Source organism: Capricornis sumatraensis, chromosome 3 (genome assembly GCF_032405125.1).
Source record: "Capricornis sumatraensis isolate serow.1 chromosome 3, serow.2, whole genome shotgun sequence".
Lineage (NCBI taxonomy): Eukaryota > Metazoa > Chordata > Mammalia > Artiodactyla > Bovidae > Capricornis > Capricornis sumatraensis.
The window spans coordinates 23,215,537-23,229,381 of NC_091071.1; the positions used below are offsets into that span (position 1 = coordinate 23,215,537).

The following is a 13,845-nucleotide window of genomic DNA, read 5'->3' on the forward strand; positions in this document are numbered from 1 at the left end:
TGAAGTCAGGAAGGTTGATTCCTTCAGCTCCATTTTTCTTTTTCAAGACTGCTTGGTTATTCAGGGTCTTTTGTGTTTCCATATGAATTGTGAAAATTTTTTGTTCTAGTTCCATGAAAAATAACATCGGTAATTTGATAGGGATCACATTGAATCTGTAGATTGCATTTGGTAGTATAGTCATTTTCACAGTATTAATTCTTCTTACCTAGAAGCATGGAATATCTCTCCATCTGTTTATGTAATCTTTGATTTCTTTCATCAATGTCTTATCATTTTCTGTATACAGTTATTTTGTCTCCTTAGATAGTTTTTTTCCTAGATATTTTATTTTTGTTGCAAGGGTGAATGGGATTGATTCTTTAATTTCTCTTTCTGATTTTTCATTGTTAGTATATAGGAATGCAAGTGATTTCTGTGTATTGATTTTGTATCCTATGACTTTGCTAAATTCACTGAATAGTAATTTTCTGGTAGTATCTTTAGGGTTTTCTATGTATAGTATCATGCCACCTGCACACAGTGAGAGATTTACTTTTTCTTTTCCAATCTGAATTCCTTTTATTTCTTTTTCTTCTCTGATTGCTGTAACTAGGACTTCTAAAACTATGTTGAATAAAATGGGTAACCTGGAAGAAATGGACAGATTCTTAGAAAAGTTCAGTCTTCCAAGACTGAACCAAATAAGACTTAACTCTTACTTGTTACGAGTATAAGGTTTAGAATCAGTTAAACCAGGTTCAGATCCTGGCTCTGACACCTAAACATCATGTTGCTTTGGATAAAGTTACTCAGCCTCATTTCTTCCATTATAAAATGTTAATAATATTAATAGTTCCTAACTTTAAAATTTTGTGAAAATTAAATGAGTTAATACTCATTCAGTGATTAGAATGGTCGTGGTAAAGGGCATAGTACATGTCATATATTATTACCATTTCTACTGTTATTATTTCTAAATATGGTATGCATGTGAATATTATCCATCAAGAATTGACAGGTAGAGAAAATTTGGAAAACCTTGTTCTAATCTCCAAATAGTAATCATGTCTGCTTAGTATAGTGGGTTTCATAAGAAAGTTATTTTAGATGTTGATGATGGCTGTTACTTTCCCTGTAGCATCTGTAATCAGTATAACCTCATTGCCGACAAAGTCAGTGAGATTCCTATCAACACTGGGGAGCTAGTATTCCTCATTGAATTCTTAAAGAAATCCAGCGATGTCACCGTGTTCAAACTCAGGAGGCAACTTAGAGATGCAGTTGAACGGCTGGAGTTCTTGATGGACTATGCAGATTTGCCCCGTAAGTACAATGTCATGTGTGTACGTGCAAATGTATGTATATATTTAAATGTTTAGATATAAGGAGCCGGAAAAGAAGAGTTCACAATCCTCCCACTAAATATCTGTATCAGAAGAGCTGCTTTTTAAGTGTGTCTCTATATTGCTGCTGCTAAGTCGCTTCAGTTGTGTCCGACTCTGTGCAACCCCATAGATGGCAGCCCACCAGGCTCCCCCGTCCCTGGGATTCTCCAGGCAAGAACACTGGAGTGGGTTGCCATTTCCTTCTCCAATGCGTGAAAGTGAAGGCACTTAGTCGTGTCCGACCCTCAGCGACCCCATTAGAGACACTAATTCCACACTCTTATCCAGAGAAATTTGAATCAAATGATGAGAATCTTATTGGTAGACAAAAAGAAATATCTAGGGACTTGGCTGGTTCTTAGATGCCTGTCTTTCCCTCTTATGTGTGGTGTTCCTAAAAAAGTCTCTTTCAAATGCAGAGTGCTTTTGTAAATGGGTAGGTTTCATTCATCTATATCTTAATACAGTCCTACCTTTGAGGAGGCCAGGGCACTTTCCTTCATGCTCCTGCATATTTTAAGAGGAACGAAATGGTTGGGACCCTTCATGGCTTACTGAGCCAAGTTAGGACTCAATAAGGACCTAACTTTGTAAGGACCAGGTTCTGAAGGAAAAGCTAATATCACCTCTACAAGTCAGATTTCAGAACATTTTTCCATCTGGAAATACCTATGAATTATCTGGTGTTCACCATGGTTAGGGAGGAATTGTTATGGGAGGGAGAAATAGGGACTGGGAGTGAAAAGTTGGTCCCATAACCATCCACCTGCACATTCGTGAGCTGTACTCTTGACCATGTGAACACACACTGGAGTCCCTCATTGTGGTCTCTACCCCCTAAATTCCCAAGAGTACATAGGAAACCCAGGGCATTTTAACTGACCAGAGCCATAAAATGTGTAAGGTATCTGGCATTGATATTACCATTGACCTTTAACCCAGACTGAAATTCAGATGAGGTGAAATAGTTTAAAGAATAGTACCAAACTTTAGCTAGGATTCTACTCAGACCTAGCCCAGGAAGATAATGAAGTGCATAGTGGTTAGAACACAGGCTTTGGAGTTGGTTAGTTCTGGGTTTGAAATCTGCTCTGCTGTCTCCTAGCAGTGTGACCTTGACCACTTGGCTTAACTTTGTTTCCCATCTGTAAAAACAAAGATGATCATACCATCTACCTTCTAGCCTGGCCCTTGGTAAGTGCTCAGTAAATGTTGGGTAACATTTATCAATAATGGGCCCATTCATTAATTGCCACCCTTATACTCACTTCTGTTGACCTCTTATTCTGCTGAATTAATTCACTGCAAACTGAGCAGCGTCCTAGAGCAGACTGTGTGTGTTTTGCAGAAGAGGATATCAAACTGAACAGCACTCTGTTCCTCTGGCCAGACCAGATTGAAGATATCTTTGAAAACAGCCGGAACCTTCTCCTTAGCAAGAGGGATCAGGCAGAGATGGACCTCATTAAAAGGTACAGGAAAAGTCTGATGTTTAAGAAATGATATCCAGCTTTATAATATGCTATATGTTCCTGGTTCTGTCTAGGGCCACTCTTGATCCAGCAATGCGTGGGTGAAGGCTCATGACAATTGGTGGAGAAGGAATTTCCTTTTGTTTCCCACTAAGGGATATTCTCTGTAAGCCTGCTTCACTGTAGTAACTCCAACCAATGCCTTCCCTCCCTTCCTTGAACAATTGAAATTTAGTGCCGCAGAGAGAAAAATACAAAAATAGTAGCATATAAGAGCAGCCTTACAATAATAATAGCAAAATTGTCAGCCTTACATTTAAGACCATGGATCTGTGAGATATCAAGACAGGGATAATAAAACATGGTTGGTAGCTGAGAAACTGCCAGTTTTGCAGTTGATCTCATTCAGTGCTAATCTGCCCGTACTCATTTTTTCATTGAGTATTATGGCTTTTTACTATGTGCTGTGTGCTCTATTCTAGACACAAAAGTGTCTTTGCCTGCTAAATAAAGATTTTAATACAATGACAAAATATCACATACTGAAGAAGAGAATGGGAGATTGCACTCAAGGATAATCCCAAGAGAGGAAGTTGCTTGGGATTGTTGCTTCACAACAACCTTTGCCCAGCAAAACAACAAAAGAGACGTGTATGTTTGTTTCTATCTACAGCCTTCTTCTCCCTCTACCTAAATGGCTGCTGTCCCCAGAACCCAGAATTTAGCCCAATGAATAGATACATTTTAACAAATGTTTTTGTTGTTGTTCAGTTACTAAGCTTTGTCTCTTTGCAATCCCATGGATTGCAGCATGCCAGGCTTCCCTGTCTTTCACTATCTCCCAGAGTTTGCTCTAACTCATGTCCACTGAGTCTGTGATGCTATTCAACCATCTCATCCTTTGTCGTCCCCTTCCCTTCCTGCCCTTGATCTTTCTCAACATCAGGGTCTTTTCCAATGAGTCAGTTCTTCACAGCAGATGGCAAGAGTATTGGAACTTCAGCTTCAGCATCAGTCCTTCCAATGAATATCCAGGGTTGATTTCCTTTAGGACTGACTAAAGGAAATCAGTCCAAGGGACTCTCAAGAGTATTCTCCAATACCACAATTTGGAAGCATCAGTTCTTCAGTGCCCAGCCTTCTTTATGGTCCAATTCTCACATCTGTACATGGCTACTAGAAAAATCATAGCTTTGATTATACGGACCTTTGTCAGCAAAGTGATGTCTCTGCTTTTTAATATGCTGCCTAGGTTTGTCACGGAGAAGGTAATGGCACCCTACTCCAGTACTCTTACCTGGAAAATCCCATGGACGGAGGAGCCTGGTGGGCTGCAGTCCATGGGGTCGCGAAGAGTCGGACAAGACTCTGTGACTTCACTTTCACTTTTCACTCTCATGCACTGGAGAAGAAAGTGGCAGCCCACTCCAGTGTTCTTGCCTGGAGAATCCCAGGGACGGGGGAGCCTGGTGGGCTGCCGTCTATGGGGTCGCACAGAGTCGGACATGACTGAAGTGACTTAGCAACAGCAGCAGCAGGTTTGTCATTGCTTTCCTTCCAAGGAGCAAGCATCTTTTTTCCTTTTTTAGAACAGTTTTAGGTTCACAGAAAAATTGAGGAGAAAGTATAGGGTCCTCCTATACCCCCTCACCCCTTACACATAGCCTCCCCCCTCAGTGGAACTGAGTTTTGATACCTCACCAAGACGCAGAACCATTTTATTTTTAGTTTTATTTTAAAACGGCGGGCTGAGTGGGGCGGCCGCCCGCCGGCCTCCCACCTCCCGCCGCCGCCCTCGGGCTTTATTGTAAAAGCTAGATGAACAGGAGCAAATTTCTTCATCTTTTTTGAGCCTAAGTGTCCTCATCTGGAAAATGGGGATAGTAGAACCAGTCTCAGTTCATCTCATTTTGTGAGAGGTGTCATTGTGTTAAGGGATGAAATCAAATGGTCTGAGGTGATGCCTAAGTGATATCCAGCACATGGCAGGCATTCAAGAGCAGTTAGCTTCTTTTGCACATTAACAATGACTTCTTTAGGGAGAAAAATGCTTCTTAACTTTCAAACCACTACCTGTGAGCAGACTTCGAGAACATTACTCTACGACCAGTCACAGTAACTGTTGAAGTTAAGAGGACTGAGAAGTGGCTCTGGAAGAAATTGGAACACGTGTCATTTATGGTGAGGGGAGAGTGCCAGACTTTTTCTTGGAGGGAGGAGCAGCTCAAGCTTGACCCATCACTTGGTATCTGAGCTCTCAATCACAGAGCTCAGCAGAAAAGCAGCTCTACAGACATCTGCAACCCTGGGGTCAGCCCTCTCTGTAGTGAACTCTTAAATTTCCTGTCCATCATTTTTGCATAAATCCTGAGAAAACCTGTGAGGAGGGCTTAGAAATACTCATTTATTCATTCATCTTCTATGAGAACAGTCCCCTTCTCTCTCTGAGACTTAACCTTATTTTCCCAGGCCGCAGTAATTTTTTTTTACTTCAGTGCCAATTTCCATTTCTTGTCCCCACCCCTTCTCGCAATTTCTATCCACCTTCCTCTGTCCACTCCATGCATGGTTGGCTGATTCCTGCAGTCTCTAGCTTTCAGCTCCTGTGTCTGTTGGATCCAGACAGGCAGGGCCAGTGGAAAGCCCTCTCGAGGTTGGAGAGTGGCTGCTGTGCTGCTTCTCTCCCTCCCTACTTGTTCCTGGGGTTCTGGCCAGTAGCTGCATCCCTCCGGGATAACAATTCTTTCTCCTCCGTGTTTCCAGTTCTCATTGTCCCCTCAGGCCTAGGGATCATAGTGACTTCCCTCTGAGGTTACTAGTCTCTGGATGCTTCATTCTCCTCTCTTTGTTCCTGTAACCCTACCCACATCTCACCTCTGTAAGTAGTCCCTTCATTGACGTCTCTTTCTTTGAACATCAGAGTAAATTATGTTTCTTGCCAGAATTCTTAACAATATAACTTTTTAAAATTATTGCAGTATTCTCCCACAGACTTCAGGTGATCCTAGGAATAGAACTCAATTTACTTAACCAAATTTCCCGAGTGCCTACTAATTACTAATGACATACTTATATATATATGTATATACTATGGATTTCAAAGCACTTTAAGAAATTGTAATGTGCTAAGCAATTATAAAAAATTTAAAACAATACGAACTGTTATAAAAAATATTTTACAGTGATGTAATGTACAGCATAGGGAATATAGTCAATATTTTGTAATAACTGTCTAATGTCTAATATCTATAAAGATATCAAATCACTGTGTTATACAACTGAAACCAATATAATATTGCAAGTCAACTGTACTTCAATAAAATTTGTAAAAGAGAAGTTTTAAGCAATAGGTAACTAATATTTTCCAATAATCACTGAGTTTGTATACTACTTCTCTCTGGGAAGAATTCAAAAGTGGTTTTATCAGAGATTTATCTTTGTGTGTAAGTCTGTATTTGGCATCTAAAAAGAATTTTAATGATGTGAAAAGGCAGTCAGCAGCACATAATTGTGTGGACAACAGGAGAATCAGCTTTCCTCCCATTTTGTTCCACTCAGTGGCAGGTTCCAAGGGCCTAAAAGTAACCTGGAATATGCATGGCAAATATCTCAGGAAGCTGCTCTTTGCCATGAGAGTGCATCTTGTGAAGAGAAAGAAAGGTATCTTAGGGAGAGTACCCAGATTGTGTCCTGGGGTGTCCAGGGAGAACATAGTGCTTTGCAAATAGCAAGTTCTCACTCTTTTGATGAATGAATGAATGAGTGAGTGAATGAATGAGACTTTTTTCCTAATAAGGATATTCTCTGAAATTAATACCTATCAGAGTATAAAATCACAAAACAAAAGCAAAAACTTAGCGCTATGTGTCTCGTTGCACTTATGTTTTCTATCTCTGAATCCTTAAAACTTTGGTGAAAAATAAGCATGAGAGGCAGTAGCCACCTTGCCTGCTTTCCTCTTGGGCTCCTGTATCCATTTCTCTTCTCTGAGGATACAGAGAAGAAAAGGGACATGGGAGGTGGAAGATAAAGCTGATAAGACAGAAGCTCTATGAAGGAAAAGATTGGGAAAATGGAGCGCAGTGGTTGCATTCAAAGGGCAAATCCAAGAAGGGCTCATGTAAATGAGACTTGAAGGATGAGAAGGAGACCATTAAGGCAAGACTGGGGAGGGAGAGAATAGAAGGATGTCCTATTCTATTGCAGGTATCAAGCATAACCAATGGCTCCAACTTGAGACTACCTTTGCCTATAAAGTGAGGGAGTAACATCCCATCACTTTTGCCATATTCTTTGTTAGAAGTGAGTTGCTAGCTCTAGCCCAAACTCAAGAGGACGGTTATACAAGGATATAAGTACCAGGAGGTGTGGCTCTTTGAGGACCTTACCAGAGGCTACTTACCACACAGTGTAGTTAGAAATAAATTCAAATCAAACCATTGAAAATTAACTCTTTTAAATTATTTTTAAGAAAAAAAAAAGGAACATCAAAACTGTGTAACAAAATAAAGTATTTTTAAGATAATAGCCAAATTTATGTTACTATAGTTGTTCTCCATGGCAAATTCCCCTTATTCATTCAATGAATATTGATGGTATTATGCCAGATGCTTCTTCTAAGTGCTGGAGATTCAATAAGGAATTAAGGAGATTAAAACTGCATTGGTAGAGTTTAAATTCTAGTGAATGAGACTGAACACTTTTATAGTGATTATTATGTACCAGGCTCAATTTGAGCATTTTGTATATGTTAGCTTATTAGAGTAGGCACTTTATCCATCCCTGTTTTATCTGAGGCCTAAAGAGTTTAAAGAACTTGAACAAGGTCACATAGCTACTGTGTAGCAATGTAGGGACTTGAACTAGTCAGTCCAGCTCTAGAACCTATCCTCTTAACACTATGCTAATCTACCTCTTAGGAAAAGGGAGAAGTACATTTGAGAACTGCTTTGTTGATAATATGAATAAAGTAGATAAACCTCTGGAATAGTCTCCCCCGATCACTCTAACTAAAGTAGCTCCTCACTTCCGTCCACTAGGCATTCTGCTCTGTTCTGTTTTCTTCAGAGCATTTATCACTATCAGAAATAGCTTATTTCATATTTATCTAGGTATGGTTTTATCTATCCATCCATTCATTCATCCGTTCATATATGTTTACTGTTTGGGTTTCCCCAAACTGAAATACAAGCTCCATAAGGGTAGGGAGCTTAAGGGTGTACTTCACAAATATATTCCTGATGCCTAGAGCAGTTCTTGGAATTAGGCATTTAATAATAAATATCTAATAAATAATATGTATATGCATGAATTTTATACGTGTATATATTTTATTAGGGCTTCTCTGGTGGCTCAGTGGTAAAGAATCCAGCTGCCAATGCAGGAGACACAGGTTCGATCCCTGGATCAGAACAATCCACTGGAGTAAGAAATGGCAACCTACACCAGTATTCTTGCCTGGGAAATCCCATGGACAACACTAGCCCGGCATGCTACAGTCCTTGGGGTGACAAAAGAGTCAGATATGACTTAGCAACTAAACAACAACATATATTAAATAGCATATATATATTATAATACATATTTTATATACATTTACCTGTATGAGAAACATCTGGAAATATTTAACCACCGATAGGTTCACAGCAGCTGTCTCTGGGAGGTAGGATTACAAATTATGTATAATAGCATATATTTGTAAGTTTTACATCTATGGTATCAGAAGGTCATATTCTCCCCAGGCTTGAATATGGCTGAGCAGTGCTGATAAATGGAAAATCCAAATATGATTGGATTGTCTTTACTTTCAGGTGCTCAGAATTTGAAGTGAAACTTGAGGGCTACAGCAAGGAACTGGAAGGTTTTAGGAAACGTGAAGTAATGACTACAGAAGAAATGAAGAACAATGTTGAAAAGCTTAATGAGCTTTCAAAGAACCTAGATCAAGCACTGGTGGAATTTGAGGTTCGGGGTCTTGGGATGGGCACTTATGACTGTACCGCACTGTTGGTCCCTTATGTGTTTTCCTAACATCACCTGTCAGGTGGATAGTATTAGCTGATTAACAAGTTCTTTCTCTGGTACTTTCAACTACCTTTCCCCATACCCCTACATTATATCAGCTTTGTTAGTCACTGAGTACATAAAGAAGAGTTATTAATATAACGGAATAATTGCTGACATGTATCAAGCATGTATTATGTACATAATGTACAAAGGACTTCCTATGTGAAATATCACTTAATATCCATAATAAGTCTTTGGGGTAGGTACTATATATTCGTTTATCTCTATTTAAAATGGGAGAACTAAGTCTTGGAGAAGCTAAGTAACTTGCCCTGAAGTTGTCTACAGTAGTAAGTTCTTTAATCATTAAAGTACTTACCTTTGAGGCAGTTAAGCACAAGAAGGTAACATTGTGTTAACAGTTAAAGTACAAATAAAAAATTCATGAAAATGGGAATATGTATGTGTTATGGTGGAAGCAAAGATGATGGAGCAAGTGGCCAATTATTGGAAAGTTTCACTCCCTGATCTCAGGTGCCATGACCCTCAGAGGTAACAGAGATCTTCTTGCTTGAATTCATACCTTATTTTCTGGTCTTACTCTCCAGATCAACATGCATCTTCCTCAACTTGGTTTTCAAAGCGCTGAGGAATTTGCCATGGTGGCTTCTGGGGTTCAAAAGAACCACCCACCCAATAAACAGCATCCCCTTTTGCCCTGCAGTTGATCAATAAGGAGGAGGAGCTGTTGGAAAAGGAGAAGAGTACCTTCCCTCTTCTGCAAACTGTGATGACCAACAAAGTGCCTTATGAGCAGCTGTGGGTGACAGCCTATGAGTTTAGCACCAAGTCAGAGGAATGGATGAATGGTATGCCGCAGTTTCACTCTACTCGGACAGGATGGGAGTAGGGTAGCAGAATCAACCCAGCCAGTTCTGAAATAAGACTGGGACTTCAGACTCTGGCTGGACTTTTTATCATATTCTCATATTCTGGATTAAGGCAACAATAGTTAAATTTTTCTGATGTGATAACGATGGAAGGTGGGGATCAAAAAGCTAGACCTGTAGCTAGGATATATTAGAATGGGCAACCACTCAAAGCCATGGATTGGATAGTGACTCAGAGAGGCAAGTGGTGGGAGGATAAGATGGCAGCTCCCCTATTATGCTGATGCTTTATGCCAGGGCTTCAATATAATAAACACAACTATGAGGAACACCTTTGTTGCCAATTTTCTGGACACAATAATGATAATTTTCTTAGGATAAATTACTGGAAGTGAAATGGCTAGATCAAAGAAAAGGTTGTAATAAAAATATAAGGATTTTAGAATTTACTTTTATTATTGGTATTTCTTTCCAGAAAAGTTATGTTTTAATTTAATATTCTTCTAGCAGTATTTGAGTGCCCATTCCTCATACCCTCAACAAACATGAGAAATAAGAGCTTTACTTTTATTCTCAAAAAAGTGTTTTTTTCGTTTAATAGAAGTTGAATGTTTATTGATCAATTGAATTCCTTGTTTAATAAGTCTATTTATGTGCTCTCTCACTTTTTTCTATTAGTAAACCACCTTATTTAAATAATTTTCAGTTTTGAATAATATTTTTATGGATACATTTTAGTTTTTCAAGTACTCAATCATATCTACACATTTAGAATATTTTACCTTATTTATCACTTTCACACCTCTTTTAAAATTCACTTTTCTGTGTTAACTAGCACTTCCAAATTAAACAGTAGTTATAATGAACACCTTTGTCTTATTCCTGATTCTAATGGAATTCTTCTAGAATGTCACCTTTAAACATGATGCTTTTTGTTGATTTGAGGCACAAAATATTTATGGTGTTAAGGAAGTATTTATAATTTAGCATGTCTGTTAGAGATAATATATTTAAACTTTTTGTATTTTGTTTATCAGTTCCAATGACTTCAATAAACTTCCTTGTACTACTCCTTCCTAATCACACTCTCTACAGCCTTAACACTTAGCAACTATTGATCTCTCCATTGTTACTACAGCTTTGTCTTTTTGAGACTGTCATATAAATTCCACTTTCTTTTTCAAATTATATTACAACTTTTACAGTACCTTTGTCTTTATATCTCTTGTATAAAATTTTAGAATCAGCTTATTCATTTATATATGAAATCTGCTGGAATTGTGATTGGAAATATATTACATCTAGAGATCAATTTGGAAAAGAATTGATATCTTTACCACGAAATCTTCCAATCCATGGACATTGCATATCTAATTATTTTGATCTTCTTTGACTTCGTTTTGCCAATGTTTTGTAGGTTTCAGCATATAAATTCTATACATGTTTTGTTAAATTTACATGTATTTCTTTTTATTTGTTGTTGTTCAATTGCTAAGTCATGTCTGACTCTTTGTGACCCCTTGAACTGCTCCACACCAGACTTCCTGTCCTTCACTATCTCCCAGAGTTTGTTCAAACTCATGTCCATTGAGTCGGTGATGCCATTCAACCATCTCATCCTCTATCACCCACTTCTCCTCCTGCCCTCAATCTTTCCCAGCATCAGGGTCTTTTCCAGTGAGTCAGCTCTTCACATTAGGTGACGAAATATTGGAGCTTCAGCTTCAGCATCAGTCCTTCCAATGAATATTTAGAATTGATTTCTTTTAGGATTGACTGGTTTGATCTCCTTGTAGTCCAAGGGACTCTCAAGAGTCTTCTCTAGCACCACAATTCAAAGGCATTAATTCTTCAGTGCTCAGCCTTCCTTATGGTCCAACTCTCACATCTGTATGTGATTGGAAAAACCATAGTTTTGACTATATGGACTTTTGTCAGCAAAATGATATCTCTACTTTTTCATACACTGTCTAGGTTTGCCATAGCTTTTCTTTGAAGGAGCAAGCATTTTTTCAGTTCACAGCTATAGTCACCATCTGCAGTGATTTCTGGAGTCCAAGAAAGTAAAATCTGTCACTGTTTCCACTTTTTCCCCATCTATTTGCCATGAAGTGATGAGACTGGATGCCATGATTTTAGGTTTTTGAATTGAGTTTAAAGCCACCTTTTTCATGCTCCTCTTTCACCCTCATCATGAAGCTCTTTAGTTCCTCTTCACTTTCTGCCATTAGAGTGGTGTCATCTACATATCTGAGGTTATTGATACTTCTCCTGGCGATCCTGATTCCAGCTTCATCCAGCCTGGGATTTCACATGATGTACTAAACAGGGTGACAATATATAGCCTTGACATACTCCTTTCCTAATTTTGAACCAGTCCATTGTTCCATGTCTGGCTTTAACTGTTGCTTCTTTTCCTGCATACAAGTTTCTCAAGAGATAAGTAAGGTAGTCTGGTATTCCCATTTCTTTAAGAGTTATGATGTATATTTTATACATATATTTTATATAAAGCTATGATACATGTTTTAAATTTTGTTGTGTATATTAAAACAATTGGGATTTGGCAGCATTTTTTTAACCTATTTTAAAATTAATTTTGTTTTCTCACTGTCAAGTTTTAGAGTTCTTTGTATATTTCAGACAGCAATCATTTATCAGATATATGTTTTGCAGTTTTTTTCTACTAATCTTTGGCTTATCTTTTCAATCTTTTGACAGTGTCTTTCACAAAGCAGAAGATTTTAATTTTAATAAAGTTTAGTTTGTCATTTCTTTCATAGATCATGCCTTTAGTTTTGTATCTAAGAAGTTAGCACCAAACCCAAGGTCATCTAGATTTTTCTGCTATGGATCTCTGCTGTGTATCTCCTAGAATTTTTATAATTTTGCATTTTACATTTAAGTCCATGATCCATTTTTATTAATTTGTGTCAAGGCTGTACACTTTGCATCTATATTAGTTTTTGCATGTGGATATCTAGTTATTCTAAAACTATTTGCTGAAAAGTTTCACTCTCTTTTTTATTCCCTTTGCTTCTTTGTGAAAGATCAGGTGACTATGGTGGGCCTTATTTCTGGGCTCTCTATTTTGTTCCACTGACCTATTTGTCTCTTCTTTTACCAAAAATGCACTTGATTATCATAGCTGTATGGTGAGTTTTGAAGCTGGATAATGACAGTTCCCCAACTTTACATTTCTCCTTTAATATTATATTGGCTATTCTGGGTCTTTGCTTTCTCCACATAAACTTTAGAATCAGTTTTGTCAGTATCTACAAAAAACACTTGTTGGTATTTTGATTGGGATTGTGCTGAATCCATAGATCCAGCTGGGAAGAACTGACATCTTGACAACATTGAATTTTCCTATACATGAGTAGTAATTTTTTTCTGCACTTATTTCCTTCTTCCTTAATTTCTTTCATTAGAGTTCTATAGTTTTCCTTATATAGACAATGTACATATTTTGCTAGGTTTATGCCTAAGTGTTTCAATTTTGGAGGGTGCTGACTCGATGGACATGAGTCTGAGTGAACTCCAGGAGCTGGTGATGGACAGGGAGGCCTGGCGTGCTGCAATTCATGGGGTCGCAAAGAGTCGGACACAAATGAGCGACTGAACTGAACTGAACTGAATGTAAATGGATATGTTTTTAATTTCCAGTCCACACTGTTTGTTAATAACATATAGGAAAGCAATTAACTTTTGTGTATTAACCATGTACCCTGCAACTTTGCTGTAGCTGTGAATTACTTTCCGGAGATTTCTATTTGTTATTGATTCTTTCCTATTTTCTATGTACATGATAGTGTCATATACAAATAAAGTTTTGTGTCTTCTTTCCCAGTCTGTATCCTTTTATTTCCTGTCTTGTCTTACTGCATTATCTAGAACTACCACATAATGATGTTGAAAAAGGAGTGGTGAGAGGGGACATTCTTGCTGTGTTAATTGACCATAGCTGTATGGGTTTATTTCTAAGATCTCTGTTATGTTCCATTGATCCATGTCATTTCTGTGCCAATAATCATGCTCTTTTCATTACAGTAACTTTGTAGTATTGTCTGTAGTCTGGAAGGGTTATGTGTCCCACCTTATTCCTTTCCC

The 13,845-nt window shown here is 38.1% G+C and overlaps 1 protein-coding gene across 1 annotated transcript in view; it reads left to right on the forward strand.

Moving 5' to 3' along the window:
• DNAH3 (dynein axonemal heavy chain 3) overlaps nt 1–13,845 on the forward strand; it is a 231,387-nt gene that overhangs the window by 46,839 nt on the left and 170,703 nt on the right. The window contains exons 14-17 of the mRNA XM_068967931.1: nt 1,121–1,305; nt 2,716–2,839; nt 8,650–8,803; nt 9,570–9,714. Coding sequence (XP_068824032.1) covers nt 1,121–1,305; nt 2,716–2,839; nt 8,650–8,803; nt 9,570–9,714 — 608 coding nt within the window. The remainder of the gene's footprint in view (nt 1–1,120; nt 1,306–2,715; nt 2,840–8,649; nt 8,804–9,569; nt 9,715–13,845) is intronic.